Source organism: Nyctibius grandis, chromosome 3 (genome assembly GCF_013368605.1).
Source record: "Nyctibius grandis isolate bNycGra1 chromosome 3, bNycGra1.pri, whole genome shotgun sequence".
NCBI classification, from domain to species: domain Eukaryota; kingdom Metazoa; phylum Chordata; class Aves; order Nyctibiiformes; family Nyctibiidae; genus Nyctibius; species Nyctibius grandis.
In genome coordinates this window covers 47264918-47278365 of record NC_090660.1, presented here as the reverse complement: position 1 = coordinate 47278365, position 13448 = coordinate 47264918, and the positions used below count along the sequence as shown (strand labels likewise).

Here is a 13448-nt window from a genome sequence, read left to right as displayed (position 1 = left end):
TGAGTATTTGTGATATTTATTATATCATGCATTTTTAATAAGAAACAGAAAATGTCTGTCCTGAGAATTGTTCTCTAATGGCAGAAGTAATTTTGCCAGCAGTAATGTTACCTGATTGGATTATGAATGACTGGCATATTTTTAATGAAAGGTTCTCAATTACACTGTATGTCCATACGATGGCAAAACACTGTTAAATCAGATTGGAAATATCATGGCAGACCAGACTAAACCCAACCTGCCTGATCGTGCATCCAACTTCATTGGTATGAATAGAAGTCTCATTCTTAAACCAGAGAAGAATTTGCTCTGTTTAGATGAAAGCTTTTCTGTATTGTATGAAGTCGTAGATAATGCTTTTATGCATCAGTTTATACTAGTTAAATAAACAATGGACTGCAGCGAAACCACTTCGGGAAAATAATTAAAAACTTTAGGAATACAAGACGGGTTAAGGAATCCTGTAGTCTTCATTTAGTAATTATAAATTCAAGTTTTGAAAGTAGTTTTAAATATTACCTTGTAGAAATAAAAATATCACATTTTTATTAATACAATGTAATTTCTAGCAAACAAACAAGTTTTGGAGGTTTTCTTTTTTAGCTAAAGGGGTAAGAAAAGGCAGACAATACAAATATGAAAAAGGTAATTGAAAGTTAACAAAGTGCCTGTTAAATCTGAATCTTCCTAAATCCAGTTCTTTTACTTAAACGCTTGTTTATTTCAACAGACATCTCACCACCTAAATATCTTTATGTTTGGTCCTAAGTGAATTGAGAAAATAAATGAACAGAGAATGTAGGTGCTTTTAAATGTCTGAAGATTACTGAATAAATGAGTGAGTAAAGAGTAAATAAACTAGTGATAAATAGTCATAGCTGCCAACAACACACAGCATGGAACACAAACACCATTCTTTGGAAGATCTACAGCTGTGAAGTACTCACATGTAGAAACTAGAGGAGATATTCGAGTTTCTCATGTGAGATGCAGTTATCTTCAAAAAGATGCTAATAGCATACATACCATAGCTGGCTGGCCAGCTACAGCAAGAGGATGTTAGTAGGTGTAAACACTATGCTGATGTTTCTGTTTGTGTTGGAAATGTGTCTTAATGTACGATCAACTACAGCTTATTCAGTAGTATTTGAAATAGCACAACTAATACATTCTGTTGACTATAATAGCTGAAAAAGCTGTAGCTCTTCAAAAGAATTGGGAACATTGCAGTGAATGTATTTATTCTATCGAATGTTCAGAGATAAAACTAGGAGAAAGCATTTCTCCTATGATAAAATAACAAAGGTTACTTTATATCACTAAGTTATTCTCATAAGTTCCCTCTGTCCTGGGAAATCCACTCTATGGACTAATATAGCATGAATGGCCTCTCTGAAAAGGATATGCAGATTTAGCACTCAACGGTAGCAAGCAATAACCATGCATAAATTGATTCAATCAACCAGTTGTGGCTAAACTTTCTGGATCATTTCCCCTATACTTCTGCCATGAACTTAAAGTGTTATTTCCTTGGGCTGGGCTAGGACTCATCTCTCAAGAGATCTGAGTTTCTTCATTACTAGAAAGGCGTGCAATAAAGGCAACTACTCAGTCCTGACTTCTACTGAGTTCTGAAATTAACTAGAGTGAGGAGATGAGAATTTGCAGAAAAAACAAGATACTAAAGAGCGTCTTGCCTTTCCCTAGATACCTCTTGTTTGTGTAGATAGTGTCAGGAAGCTTAACTTTCAATTTTAGTGACAAGAACACATGATAACACAAAAAAAATCACAGGTGTCTCTTCCTAATAACAAATAATTGACCCTTTCAAAAAGTTTTCCTTAAGTACTGCTCCTTTTTTATTTTAAAAAGCCCATTTGTCAATGGATACACTACCACAAGTTTAAGTAGTGGGCCCGTAATAAAAATCTACTGGAAACTTTATTTTATGTTTAAAAGATAAAATCCAAGGAGTGGAACCAGTGCTCATTGCAAATGATTGCAGAACTAGTATCACTTTTTTTTACAATTTATAAACCTGATTGACAAACTGAGTTGGACCAAAAAAACTTATCTGAATGAATTCAGTTGTAAGCATGGTTGAAGAAAATTATACATTTTTACATACAGAAAATAATTTCATTTCACATAATTCCGAGGTGATTTTTTTAGGGACAAGGATATATAGAGGAAGAATAGCACAGGAAGACAGACAAATCACTAATCATGATATTCTAACTGCAATAAAAACTCAACTTACTGTAATAGAATATGAAAACAAGTGAAAACTAGGAGTTAGTGAATAAGTTGAGCCTACTTAAGGCTATATTAGTGTGATATTGATTGAATATACAAACACTGAATTGATATGTATCTACCACATAATTTGTGTAAAGATATAAAACTAGTTTTTAGTTAATGAAAAGAGTTGAAGAAATAGTAGTTCTGTTCTCCAAAAGAAACAAATATTTCATATTGACTTAGTTCAATAGATGAAAATGTAGATGACAGTATTTAGACATACTTACCTTTAAGTAAGTACCCAAGCCTAGTGATTGCCCAGATTTAGGCACATGCTTAAATGTAGGCTTCCTGAAGTTCTTTGCTAAATTGGGACTAGATTTAGTGGCTTGTCAGTGCAGCATTTGAGTATAGTAAGCTTAAGCAACTGTTCTTTGGAATTATCCTTGGACATATCAGGAAGGAATTTCAGAGATTTTTGATGGATTACGGTGTTAAATTATAGTAGCTGTTATTCTTATTTGGCCCAAGGGCCTTAGTGAAATGAACAGATTTTGCAGAGAAAAAAAATAAAGACACCTGCATTTGGACTTGACACAATAAAAAACTTGTGCAAATTGAAAATATCTACACTTTGAACGTAATTGAACAAAAATTACTTATTTGCTTTCCCAAAAAAAAAGAAAAACATTAGCTGTGCTAGTGGCATTCTACATGTAAAGTTGATTTCAAAGATTTGCCAAAATGAAAATTATGTGACAACTTTGTTTTTTATTTCAAAGCTAACTAATAAAATAACTAAATACCTAAAAATAACTAAAATAACTACCTAACTAATAAAATCCACTAGATTCATGTCTAGCAATACATACATGGGCTAGAATTAGTCATACAGATGACATCTACCTCTCACACAAATCTTTGTATTTCTATTCCTCATGTGGAAAGGACTATGCATGATATTATTTCTCTACCCCATGAGAGTAGTGTGATATTAAAGATTGCAGGGTCTTTGATATCACATAGTAAGAGAGAAAGAGAAGACAGATCAAAGGTATAGATAGTCTAATGGTCCAGCTAAAAATTTATCATCTACAAAAAAGGACAAAATTTCTATCGAAGTTGAAGAAGCACCATCTTACTTTTGGACCTGAGCATCAAAGAACCTCAAATGTGATATCTGAGATGAAAGAATTACACAGTCTGCATTTCTCACCAGGCAGTAAACAATCCAACATTGGTCATAGCCATCAATATCACAAAAGATATATTAAGGTGAAAACATACACCTGTTAGAACTACAAATATACAAAACAATATTCAAAAACATTCACCTCAGTACTGGTAAGCCAAAGAGACTCTCTGGATTGACCTCTTTACAAAAAAATAAATACTACCCTAAAGAAAATGAACCAATGTTAAACAGTTGAACATGGCACAACAAAGGCTAAAAGAGGGTATATTTGAATCTGACTCATTTACTCATTTACATTTGCATGCTGCAAAAATATTCAATTCTAGAACAGAAACATGACTGACTTTCCAAAGGCTACAGCGTGCAGAGAGCAGGAGCTACTAATTACTAGGCAAGAACTCTTTTTATTAGTTAGAGAGGACTGGGAGCTTTCTAACAAGGGTTTGTGTTCATTCTTTAAGAAGAATTAGCTAGAAGCACTGTACAAAGAGTAAAAACATCTGTTGAGGAAAGTTAAATATGTCAATAAAGATCCTTACTTATTGCTGTTAAAATTGAGAAATACTTCACTAAACGTACAGATGATAACAACAAAATCAACAATCACAGTTACCTGAACCTATGCAAATATCAAATCAACAAATATGGGTGACTAACAACAAGTGCTATAAACATGGTTTTGTATCTAACATAAAAGCATCATTTTCTATATGGACAGCTAAAGAATCATATCGCTTGCAACTCTGTGACTAGAATAAAAAATAGTTTCTCTGCCTAACAGAAGAGCCACAGTCATGCTGATTAGACAAAAGCACTGAGGTGATTGTCAAGATTTATTTGCTATACCTGTAACACCTCAGAAACCTGTAGATACAATACATAAAGATGAAAATTCAATGGTTTAAGAAATGGATAAGTAAAGAAAAAGAATTGCTTCAAAGTCAGAAGAATCTCTGCAGACGTCCACAACACCAAGGTCACTAAAAGAAACTATTACAGACAACAGTGTTGCCAGGATGAAGCCACAGCACAATGAGCCAGAAGTGCATCCCAGTAAGAGCTATTAGAAAATCTGTCAGATAAGTCAGATGAACTGGAGCAACTTTGAAGAGTATTCAAAAACTCCTTACTCATTACATATGAGGCATGAAGTTTCTCATTTTTCCCCTGACGAAATAGATGTTAGAATGTTTGAATGAAAACTACCAAGTAAGATACTTAACAACAGGTTTTGGAGGTGTTATTCTGAATACGTGTATGCAGTGAAAATTCTCGTTGTAAACAAGTTGTTTCTGAACACTTCTGGAAGATGACTACCCAGGCTTTCTGTTTGGTGCAAATTCCATATTATCTTCCCTGTTCTGCCGTTTCCAAGTGCTTCACAAACATTACAGAGAATTCAAGACTTAATACACAAAACAAACGCCCAGGGCCCACTGTTTCTTTCCACATTTTGCAAGTATATAAAGCAAAGGGTAATCACTCTACATAAGAACTAAGTTTAAGTTAATTCAGTATAGTAATTGCATAAAGCCGGAAGTGGATCCTTAGGGGAAAGAGCATAAGAAAAGGACAATATTTAAGGAAAATCCTCTCCCGACTCTAAGATTTAGTTTTAATTGTTCTGTAACAAGTAATAACATAAATTATTTTGAGAATGTTGAACAACAGTGGTGTAAAAATGCAGCTTAAACTAAAAATGTTGGTTTTCCAGTATTATTTTTGAATGAACATCTAAGTTTGTTAAAATTCCTCCCAGGTGCTTCCGAAAAGACAGACGTTTTGTAAGAGGAATGTGGTTCCTCTGTAAATAATATTTAGCAATGCAACACCATAATCACTGTTATTTGTGAGATCACCTACATATCAAGAGAAATATTTCCTGTGGAGGTAGAAAAGAATTATTTGTACCTATACTGCAGTTCAATATCCTCAATAAACCTCCTTTAGAAGTTGTGTTCAATTTGTTGTGGAACAGAAACAGAAAAGAGATTCTCAGAGGGAGGTGGCGTGCTGCCAATGGCAAGGTGAACACATAGCCTACAGCATGAAAAGGGAATACAAGAATATGGCTTTTGTAGACAAGCAAAATGACATCTTAAAAAAGAGATGACTGACATCTCTAAGCTCGTGACGCAGAGAAGAAAGGCTTCAAAGCGAATGAGTAGCATTGGTATAGGAAGGCAGAGACATAAACTGGCTGTGAATAATTTAGGTAAGAAATCAGAAGAACATGCCTAGTAATTTTGATCCTGATCAGTCTTCCATAACAACGGCTGAAGCAGAAAACACCCAAATAAAATTAACTCTGAAAGTCTTTTAAGATACGCCAATAGAGGAATATGAATTTAAACATTTATGACATGAGTTGGAAACTTGCTGCTTGCAGTCCCAGTGTCTGAGACAACACTACATGACTTGGATAGCCCCTTCGCTCCAATATTCGTACAGTCAATACAAATGCAACTCTAATGTCCCTAGTTAACACAGCTCTTACCAAACCATGCAATAGGGTTTTTTTCTTTCTTCCAATGTTAGAATACTTAAAAATGTGTCTTATTTTCTATTGCTTTTGTTTTTACAACAAAGCTCAACAGAGTAGGGACTTAAGTGTTCAGCTTCTTTCTGTTGGTAATGTGTTACTCCCAGCATGCAAGGATTTCTAAAACAGGAAGTTCTGTAGTTGCCTTTTGGGTATCGTAGAAAGAAAAATATAAGTATGTAATAACAAGAGGTAATATGGGACCTAAGAATCCTGTGAGATCTTTTAGATACTCATTTGCTCCGCACAAGGAATTATTTTTCACTTGAAATTTAAAATAAACATTATCGCATTACATTCTCATATTTATGGTACTGAAATACTCTGGGCCTAATCCTACAGTTCATGTAAGTTAATGGAATCTATAGAACAGCACAATGCAAATCAAATTCCCTTGAAAGGACGATATTTATGTAGCTGATCATGATTTTCAATGTAACATGCAAATACATCATCCTAGATGTTACAGTGAAATTCTTTCTCATTCACAAGCCCAGATGCCCTAATACGTTATAAACAGCAATGAAGTGCCTGACTGTTGCACACTTGTATGAACACACTAAAACTTCATAACTCAAGGAAAATGCTTATAACAATTTGCAGTACTAAGAGCTAGAAATCTAAATAAATAAAACAAATTCACAATTCTTTTTTAAACATCAGAAGGTTCTGGCTCAAAAGTTGAAAGAAAGAGTTATAATGTGTAATTTCTTATAATTTCAAACCAACTCTGATCCCAAAGGAAAAAGACTGATTAATTCAAAGTCGCATGGCTCTGAGATTGTTTATTGTTTCTCAAAAAACTTAACTGGATTACAAGGCAGTTGCCTGACCAACCTAGTGGCCTTCTACGATAGAGTGACTACATCAGTGGACAAGGGAAGAGCTACAGATATCATCTATCTGGACTACTGTAAGGACTTTGACATGGTCCCCCACAACATCCTTCTCTCTAAATTGGAGAGATATGGCTTTGATGAGTGGACTGTTCAGTGGATGAGGAATTGGTTGGATGGTCGCATCCAGAGGATGGTGGTCAACAGCTCAATATCTGAATGGAGATCAGTGACAAGTGGTGTCCCTCAGGGGTCCACATTGGGACCAGTACTGTTTAGTATCTTCATCAATGACACAGTGGGATACAGTGCACCCTCAGCAAGTTTGCAGGTGACACCAAGCTGAGTGGTGTTGTTGACATGCCTGAGGGAAGGGATGCCATCCAGGTAGATCTGGACAAGCTCAAGAAGCGGGCCCATGTGAACCTCATGAGGTTCAACAAGGCAAAGTGAAAGGTCCTGTACCTGGGTCGGGGCAACCCCCAGTATCGTTACAGGCTGGGGGATGAAGGGGTTGAGAGCAGCCCTTGAGAAGGACTTGGAGGTACTGGTGGATGAAAAACTGGACATGAGAGAGCAATGTGCACTCTCCCAGCTCAGAAAGCCAACTGTATCCTGGGCTGCATCAAAAGATGATCTTCACTGAAAGGGTAATCAAGCATTGGAACAGGCTGCCCAGGGAAGTGGCTGAGTCACCATCCCTGGAGGTATTTAAAAGAGGAGTAGATGTGGTGCTTAGGTATATGGTTTAGTGGTGGACTTGGTAGTGTTAGGTTAACGGTTGGACTCGATGATCTTAAAGGTCCTTTCCAACTAAAACAATTCTATGATTCTATTCTATGATAAAAGAAGCATGGCCAGTAGGTCAAGGGGGGTGATTCTGCCCCTCTACTCCACTCTGGTGAGATCCCACCTAGAGTACTGTGTCCAGCTCTGGAGTCCTCAGCACAGGAAAGACATGGACCTGTTGGAGTGGATCCAGAGTAGGGCCACAAAAATGATCAGAGGGATGGAACAGCTCTCCTATGAGGAAAGGCTGAGAGAGTTGGGGTTGTTCAGCTTGGAGAAGAGAAGGCTCCAGGGAGACCTGATTGCAGCCTTTCAATACTTAAAGGGGGGTTATAAGAAAGATGGTGACAAATTTTTTTAGTAGGGCCTGTTGCGATAGGACAAGGGATAATGGTTTTAAACTAAAAGAGGGTAGACTTACCCTAGCTATAAGGAAGAAATTTTTTACAATGAGGGTGGTGAAACACTGGAACAGGTTGCCCAGAGAAGTGGCAGATGCCCCATGCCTGGAAACATTCAAGGTCAGGTTGGACAGGGCTCTGAGCAACCTGATCTAGTTGAAGATGTCCCTACTCATTGAAGGGGAGGTTGGACTAGATGATGTTTAAAGGTCTCTTCCAACCCAAAATGTTCTATGATTCTATGAAAAGTTGTTACTGCTGATGTTAGCTTAGAAGCAGTCGTACCGAGTTCAGAAGAGAACTGGAAAATAAATAAACCAATAAATAAAAGCAAGTGAGCAAGCTCCCACAAGTATTCAGCAGTCCCAGATACCTGGGAAATACCCCTTCCTTAAATACACACAATGCAGGACATGGACATTAGATGGCAAAATTTTCTGACAATATCTTATCTAAGTTCTTTAGAACAGTGATTGAATTTAATAAATTCACACTAAATATTTCATCAGTCCTAAAATACGGAAATTACCCAATCAGGAAGAATTTGGGTTGGTTTTTTTTTTCCTCAAGATATATGATGTCATTATTCTATTACTCTGACATTCTACAGCTACTTGTACAAGTGCAATTGGAATGTAAATCTACCGTTATTCTGATTAGACAGTGGTTTACACTCCACTTTTTGGGACATAAGAGTATAAAGCTTTTTTTCTTTTTCCATTATCAGGCAGCTGGACAGAAAACATTACTGACTGACCTTTATATTAATGAAGCTAAATAAAAACACAGATGGCTTCTACTAAGTGAAGGAACTGAAAGTAATGATGTGCTATCTTAAGCCACCATCCTGCAAAATCAGGGACCAGGATAAACAGAAATCTGATTATTCTAGCTGAGTAAGAAAGCTCAAATAAACATATCCTCTCTCTGTCTGAATCCTTGTCTACACTAAAAAATTGACTCATTTTAAATAATGGCTGTCAAGAATAAGTACCCTTGAAGTAATACTTGAATTTTTCTACACAAAACAGTAATTTAGCACCATTTCGGAAAATGCTTTTGAGACATAACTTTTTAGGAAAAATGAGGGTAACATATTGAGTCCAAAAACCCAGAGATGTGAAATGAAATTTCAGGTGTAGGTCTTTCAGTGGCCCAAAGAATGACAAAACAAGAGCAAGACAGAATTATCATGTGACTTCTCTCGTGTGTCTTTCCGTAGCCAACAATATTTGCATTCAAGATGAACCAGAGCAATCTGAAAATATTGTAGTCTCATATGTTATTTTTTATACATGAGATTTGTGAAAAACAACAAAATGTTTTCATACATTTGTGAAGGTTTCATAGATTCAGATAGTTCCATTTAGAAATGATCACAGTTAATCAGCATTTAACAATAAAAAATAAAATTAAAATAGTACAAAAAGACTAAATATGTTTTGTTTTGCTTATAAACTCTTATGTACACACAATGGTTGAAAATTTACTTAACATCCAAATTGCATCTGTTTAGTACTAGTATTTAGCTGTAATAATATATAAAAAAAGACAACTTCTTCCCTTAACTCAAAATTTTGACATTTAAAATAGTCCTTATAGCATACATACAGCTTCATTCAACCGCATCTTGCTTAACCCTACAATTTATAAAATCACAAAAATGAAAGCTTAAATTATCCTCTTAATAAGGAACTTTTTTTTTACAAAATTTTCAGTAGTTTTACCACTTACTGGATGTGTTTGTGTTTGTTTTTTTGTTTGGTTTTGCTCTGAAAAAAAATCTATTTAAGTGAAAGAGAATTTATGGCAAGAGAGTTATGTTTGTTTCAAGACGCCTGAAACCCCAGCCTGTTGAGAGACTTCTGAAAATCCACTGGAGACTTTTGCATCAGTGGATGGAGTTCCAACCATTTCAATACCATGGAGTCAAAGAAATTATTAAACAGAAAAGTTGTAGTAATTGTAAATTATTATCCTATTCCCTAGGATTGTTCTATGTAATTTCATTTTTTAGGACTTAGTTGAAACTAGTTTTAAAATGCCTCAGGTGGCAGGGCTCTTTCCATTTTCACAGACTAATAAATCTTCATTGGAACATTTTTCCTGATACCCTAATTGATCTTTTTTTTTCAACTTCATCCAGTTAGCTGTTTTTGTACAACCTGGAGACATAGTAAATAATTTCTTTCCCTGCTTCTCCAGGTACCATTCAAATAATAATAAATGGTTACACCTTCAATTTAGTCAAATTTACTTACTTAATTTTTTTAAATCTTTCCACATGCCCATGCATTCAACATCACATTTCTTGTCTTTATCAACAAACCAGAGCCTACATCAAGATATCGAATGCAAAAGTGGCAGCTGAAGAACATTCCGGGGGTAGCTGGGGACAATCAAAGATTGCTGGTACTAAAGAAATAGCTTTGTTGCACTTGTCGCTGAAATGGAGAAAGCCTCTTACGCAGGCTGCAGTTAGGCAGAGTGTGCTGCTTGCACCCAGTGAGATGGATGTGACAAACTGCTTCTCCCTTAAGTGTTCAGCTGCTCTAGACACCAATAGTTTCCAAATGAGTCTTTGCTTTGTATCATTTTGGTGGACTTGGCAGAGCTAAGTTAATCACAGAATCACAGAATCACAGAATGTTAGGGATTGGAAGGGACCTCAAAAGATCATCTAGTCCAATCCCCCTGCCGGAGCAGTATTACCTAGATCATGGTTGGACTTGATGATCTTAAAGGTCTTTTCCAATCAAAACGTTTCTATGATTTTCTTGATATTCTTTAAAGAGAGGTTAGCTGAAAATTTTCTTCTGATCTCTCCTTTGTTCCTTTTGTTGTCACTACTGAAGATGGATTTAGACGGTTTAGGTGATAATTTCTGGAGGCAATTCCTCTCTATACTACTCTTTTATACCCTCTTGAAAGCCATCACTCATTTTGATGAATTGACAGTGAGCCCTCCCACTGCACACATTTGGACAACAGATCTCAAAATGTCAAGCTTTATCCATGCCTACATAATAAAGGGCTGGTCAAGTAATTATGCAGAATGAGAACTGCTTCCTGTTACTGCTGATCAAGGAGGCAGCAGAGCTGTTTTGCACTTGTCAGATTAATCATTTTCTCATTTTGGTCAATATTCCTAAAAACCCTCTATCACTTGCAGAGCTTCGTATTGAAATCTATGGAGAAAAATAAAAAAAGAAAGAAAAAAGAAAAAAAAAGACATAGCTATTCCATCTGAAGTCTGGAATAATTTATGCTTCTATAGCAATTTACCAGCATTGATCTCTGTGTAGATCCTTACATCATTAGAAAAGGAACGAAGATAAAATATGGTCCATGAAATTGTTTTTCACTTCAGTTTTTTAGACAGAATAACCTGAATATGGTACTATGAACACATTTTCAACCCTAATACATAACCCTTTAAAACAAGAAAGAGATGAAATCTAAAGTAAAGAACTTTAGGCAGAGGCGGGGAGGAAAATGGCAAAAGCCCACAGAGCTGTGGTAAATGAGACATACAAATTTAACTCACTTTTCAGAGACAATTATGTGTGGATATAGTAAAATTTTGTCAATTGTCTTTGCATTTATGATAGATATCAGGTTATTTGCTGCAGAAATTCTGTGTTCTGTTGCTGGTTGAATCTTCTAAATATGTTTACCCTCTGGAAGACAGTATCTTTGACTTAAAAGAAAATTGAACTGTGCTGCTTAACTTTATAACTAAAAAAAAATAACATAGGGGAACATTCAAGTAGTCCTGCTATCTTCTATGATGCTACTGGCTCAATTAAGCAAGCAGAATTTGGGGCCTGCTAATTTTAGGAGATATTCTAAAGAATATTGTTCCACCTAATACAACAATTTAGCTGAAACAATAGTGACATAATGGACAAAATTACATAATAATTACAGTGCTTTAGAGCGAGCTATATTAAGGTATGAATCATCACTCAACACATAAAAAGGTACAGAACTATGTCAAATCCAGCAGTGCAGTGCAGTGTAGTGTACCTGCAGCCAAAAATGAAATTTAAAATCAGCAATCTTTTTTAATAAGTGGGGGGGGAGGAGGGAAATTAATGGAAAGTATGACTATGAATTTTGTTTTACTTTAACAAATTAAATTTTAAAACTGACAAGGGACAATTGTACAATTAAGATTTACATTTTTTTTAGAAAAATATTTAATACATTTTACTATTTGAACCTCACGCTTACTTTGGCAATACATGTAATAGTTTGCTTTATTGAAAAGGCAGAACTATTCCACTCCTCATTTGGGGAAATGATCGGTGAAGTGGAAAAGCAATGATGGAATTTTCTGAGATAATTACATTTTTTTTATTAGAATACTCTATCAATTATCATTTTGAAAGAAAAGCTGCATGGTGTAACAATCAAACATAAAACACATAACTTCCCATGAAACATTTTGAACTATTTTTTTATAATAGAATTCAATTGAAAACAATTCTTTTAAAAATTGCAGAAGCTGAATGTATGCACCTTGAAAAAAACCGTATTGAAAATTTCTTCCTTGAATAAGCCTTACTTGTTATGCAAAAGATATTTATACTTTCTATCATTTTCCCATCTGTTAATGCTTTCCTTTATAATAAACATAGTCCCAGTTAAAGATATTATTCAACAGCACAATTATACATCATTAGCAAAGTTACTATGCTAAGCTTTTTCTACCAAAAATGTGATGGCTTGTACTCACCAGGTGTAAAATTATACCGAGCAGAAAACCCGATAGATTCCAGCTCACCATCAGCAAAAAATTTAATCCATAAGAATCTGCCACTGGATTTTATCATAGGTGGATTTTGCTGTCCACAGAAACGTCCAATGATTGGGGAAAAGCCAAAAGGTCCATCTCGTACTTCAATATGGTCAAATTTACACTCCCAAGAAGGCTCTATGGAATATTTTTCATCGAAGTGTAGTTCAATGCATTGTCTAGGGGCAGCTAGAGATGAAAAGAAAATTATCTTATTATTTTCTAAACTAAATCCCTTCAAACCTAAAAAAAAATTAAAGAAAATCAAATATATTAATTTTGTGTGCATCTTAACGTTTTGCTTAAAAACTTGTTTGAAAATTAGTACATCTATATTTTTATAGATTTTACACCATCAGCTTACATGTCTATTCTTTTCCTTTAAAAAAGTGCTTATGACAGCAGTCCTTAGCAAAACTAAGAGACATATCTATAATGTAAAGCACAATACAGTTTAAAAACGATTTGTTCAAACACAAAATCTTTCTAAGAAATGTATGCATCTGGAAAAACAGTGTTTTCTTATATTTAGCGACGGGGCGGGGGGTGTTAATCAGAATACTTTTTTACCTAATGCTTGCAAAGATGAAGAAAAAACTGATCAGAACTGTGCTATAGTAAAGACAAATTCTGTTCCTGTATG

The 13448-nt window shown here is 35.2% G+C and overlaps 1 protein-coding gene across 1 annotated transcript in view; it reads right to left on the bottom strand.

Annotated features, from left to right (window-relative positions):
* Nucleotides 1–13448, bottom strand: part of NETO1 (neuropilin and tolloid like 1) — a 65652-nt gene that overhangs the window by 39404 nt on the left and 12800 nt on the right. Inside the window, exon 4 of the mRNA XM_068396836.1 lies at nucleotides 12746–12994. Coding sequence (XP_068252937.1) covers nucleotides 12746–12994 — 249 coding nt within the window. The remainder of the gene's footprint in view (nucleotides 1–12745; nucleotides 12995–13448) is intronic.